Source organism: Seriola dumerili, unplaced genomic scaffold (assembly GCF_002260705.1).
Source record: "Seriola dumerili isolate Sdu_G_001 unplaced genomic scaffold, Sdu_1.0 BDQW01000133.1, whole genome shotgun sequence".
NCBI classification, from domain to species: Eukaryota; Metazoa; Chordata; class Actinopteri; order Carangiformes; family Carangidae; genus Seriola; species Seriola dumerili.
The window spans coordinates 240,828-243,969 of NW_019174388.1; the positions used below are offsets into that span (position 1 = coordinate 240,828).

The window sequence follows — 3,142 nt, forward strand, 5'->3', positions numbered from 1 at the left end:
GCCTCGCCATGTTGTCGGGTTAAAATCTGTTGCCCAAGTTTTGTGGTTTTATCGCAGAGTTAGTCTCACAGCGCCGGGGACAGCTGTCAAAGTGCCAACATGTCGAGTGTGTCTTACCACATCTCCAACCTGTTGGAGAAAATGACATCAACTGACAAAGACTTTAGGTAAGAGGGAGAAACAGTGTGTGTCTGACAGTGAGATGACACTTTTGGGTCCTGACTCATTCACTGTATGTGTGTGTCAACTTACTACACTACTACATTTCTTCACTTATTTTAAAAGAAATTGTATTTTATTTCATATTTCTCTTTTCTCAAGAGACAAAACGTCTTCAAACTAGAGCTGCAACTAACTATTGATTTAATTAAATCAATTAATCAGCAGATTTTCTTTTGGTTTGTTTTCTCTTCAGTGTAAAATGCCTGAAAACAGTGTAACATACCAGTTACATCTCCCACAGACCAAGGTGACATCTCCAGCTGTCTTGCTTTGTCCCAAACCCAAAGATAATCAGTTTAGTGTTGGACAAAGAAAAAAACTGGAGAAGCTGGAAACACCAAATCTGTGGCATTAAAACTGATTAATTGCTTTAAAAAGTAGATGGCTATCAATTCTCTGCTGATGAACTAACTGGTTAATCCAGTAATCACTGCACCTCTGTGTTTACCCAGTTTGGAGAAAGTGTGTTGGTGTGTGTGGTGAGATAAGAGTGGTTATAAATGACATTATAATACAGGTTTGAATCATTTAATCAACTTATATTAATTGGTGATCGACTTCTTCTTCTGCGTTTGTTTCCTGTTTCTTCTCATTTAACCCTGCAAACATGAAATCAGAAATATTAATGAGATGAGTTGTTAACTCTCGACTCATCCCACTTTGTCCCTTTCTGTGTGTGTGTTTGTGTGTGTGTGTCCAGGTTCATGGCCACCAACGACCTGATGCTGGAGCTGCAGAAGGACAGCATTAAACTGGACGAGGACAGTGAGAGGAAGGTGGTGACCATGCTGCTGAAACTGCTGGAGGACAAGAACGGAGAGGTGCAGAACCTGGCTGTGAAATGGTAAACACACACACACACACACACACACACAATGCAGATGATTTCTTTTCTTGAACTAAACTGTCAGGTGACACTCATGATTCAGTCTGATCATAATGTGAATTAGATTATCAGATTTAGATTGTTTCTGTAGCTTTTGCATCTTTTAATCAGCTTTTAATGTGGAAGTAACATCCAGTGAATCACAGGTGTTATCTGTCACCAGGAAGTGGAGGATCACTGATAAAAGATGCTGAGTCATTCAGTTTAAAGATTCGTTTATACATGTTCTGAACACCACTGCATTCATTAATTTATGTATTCATTCATTCATTCGTTCCTCATCTTTATCTGTTTTTTCCTGTTTTTAATGCAGTGGCTGCTGCACTGCAAAACTATATTTCAAAGATCCTCACCAAACATGTTTTATAAGCTGAATAAAAACTCTGCTTTAAGTCATAATCAATGGATTTTCAATAAAAACCTTGAGTTAATATTAGAGGAAATCAACCATCTATGAATGTCAGTATCAGTTCATTATAAATGTTTAGATATTGGACACAAGACGTTTCCTGCTTCACTGAGAAGTCTGTTCTTAGTGTTTCTGTCCCGCGAGGTTCAAGTTCCCACATCACACCTGTGTAAGTTTCATATTGGGCCGTGATTGGGCCGCTGTCCAGGTGTTACACTGAGATTCCAGGTGAGCTCAGAGAAACTTCATCAGACGAGTGTGAACACAAACTCGTCTCTCTGCACAGTGACGCTCAAACATCCAAGTGACAATAAGCAAAACACATTTGTGAGACTTTAATACATTTGTTTATTGTGACTATTTTTTTTTTTTGAATATTTAGATACTTTAATGTTCATGCCAGAGACTCGATGTAACTGATGTGGAAAATGAAGGAAGTAAACTCTGGGTATGTTTGATTTTCAGCCTGGCGCCTCTGGTGAGTAAGGTGAAGGAGCCTCAGGTGGAGACGATGGTGGACACTCTGTGTTCCAACATGATGTCAGATAAAGAGCAGCTGAGGGACATTTCCAGCATGGGACTGAAGACTGTGATCGCCGAGCTGCCGCTGTCTTCATCAGGTGAGACACACCTGAGACACACACCTGTCTCTGTTTACTCTGCTCTGTCCTGATTCCAGATTTAATGATGATCAGGTTTCCATCTCGCTGTGATGTGGATATTTTGAACATCAGGGGATGTGAATGTGACTAAAAACAAATGTGTATCAGAAATGTAACTAATGCTTTTAATCAAATCACTCATTATTATGTTTTCAATTCTAAACTTTTCAGTAAGTTTTATTTGTTAACTATAATTGTTCAAGTGCATCTGATGCTCAGTATTCCTGAGTGCACTCGAAGGCAGCAAAAGCTCCGACCTCACGGACTGAGAATAAAGAATAACAACTGGGAATAAAATGATAAACCAGTGTGTGAAATAGTTCAGTGTTACATCTTTGTGTTGGGTTTTATCGTGATGTTGCTTCTCAAAGTTACCTCTGGTCTCTGGTCTCTGGTCTCTGGTCCTGCGGGTTGCCAGGTTTGACTCTGACAGCCAATGTTTGTAAGAAGATTACCTCTCAGCTGATCGGTGCCATGGGGAAACAGGAGGACGTGTCGGTTCAGTTGGAGGCTCTGGACATCCTGTCGGACATGTTGGGAAGGTAATAACGAAACATTAGGAAACACGTCTCTCTGATAACAGCAGAACCAGAGCACCTCAGTCCATCCCACAGTTCAGTCAAGAGCATCATTTTAGTCTCAACAGTCACAAGATTACAGCAAATTTTATTTGTACATGCAGGAATAATAATGACTTTTACTGTAGCATCACCATCAGGACAAATTTTGCAACAGTAATAATAATAATAATAATAATAATAATGATAATATAAAGACAACATTGCAAGAAGTAGAAAGTAGGTAAATCCGATAGCTACAGTGAGAGAGGGGCCATGGGTCAAAGTGTGACATTTAAAATAAAATAAAACAAAACAAAATTGAGTAAAATACTTTAAATATAAGAATAAACAAACTATAGACAGTCAGAAAAATGTCTGCTACCAACTAAAGAAACTTTAATTT

The 3,142-nt window shown here is 38.9% G+C and overlaps 1 protein-coding gene across 1 annotated transcript in view; it reads left to right on the forward strand.

The window, feature by feature from the left end:
- The window catches only part of LOC111224398 (cullin-associated NEDD8-dissociated protein 1-like), a 12,460-nt gene continuing 9,318 nt past the window's right edge, over positions 1 to 3,142 (forward strand). The window contains exons 1-4 of the mRNA XM_022748865.1: positions 1 to 167; positions 923 to 1,066; positions 1,983 to 2,137; positions 2,598 to 2,721. Of these exons, the coding sequence (XP_022604586.1) occupies positions 100 to 167; positions 923 to 1,066; positions 1,983 to 2,137; positions 2,598 to 2,721 (491 nt within the window). The 5' untranslated portion in view covers positions 1 to 99. The remainder of the gene's footprint in view (positions 168 to 922; positions 1,067 to 1,982; positions 2,138 to 2,597; positions 2,722 to 3,142) is intronic.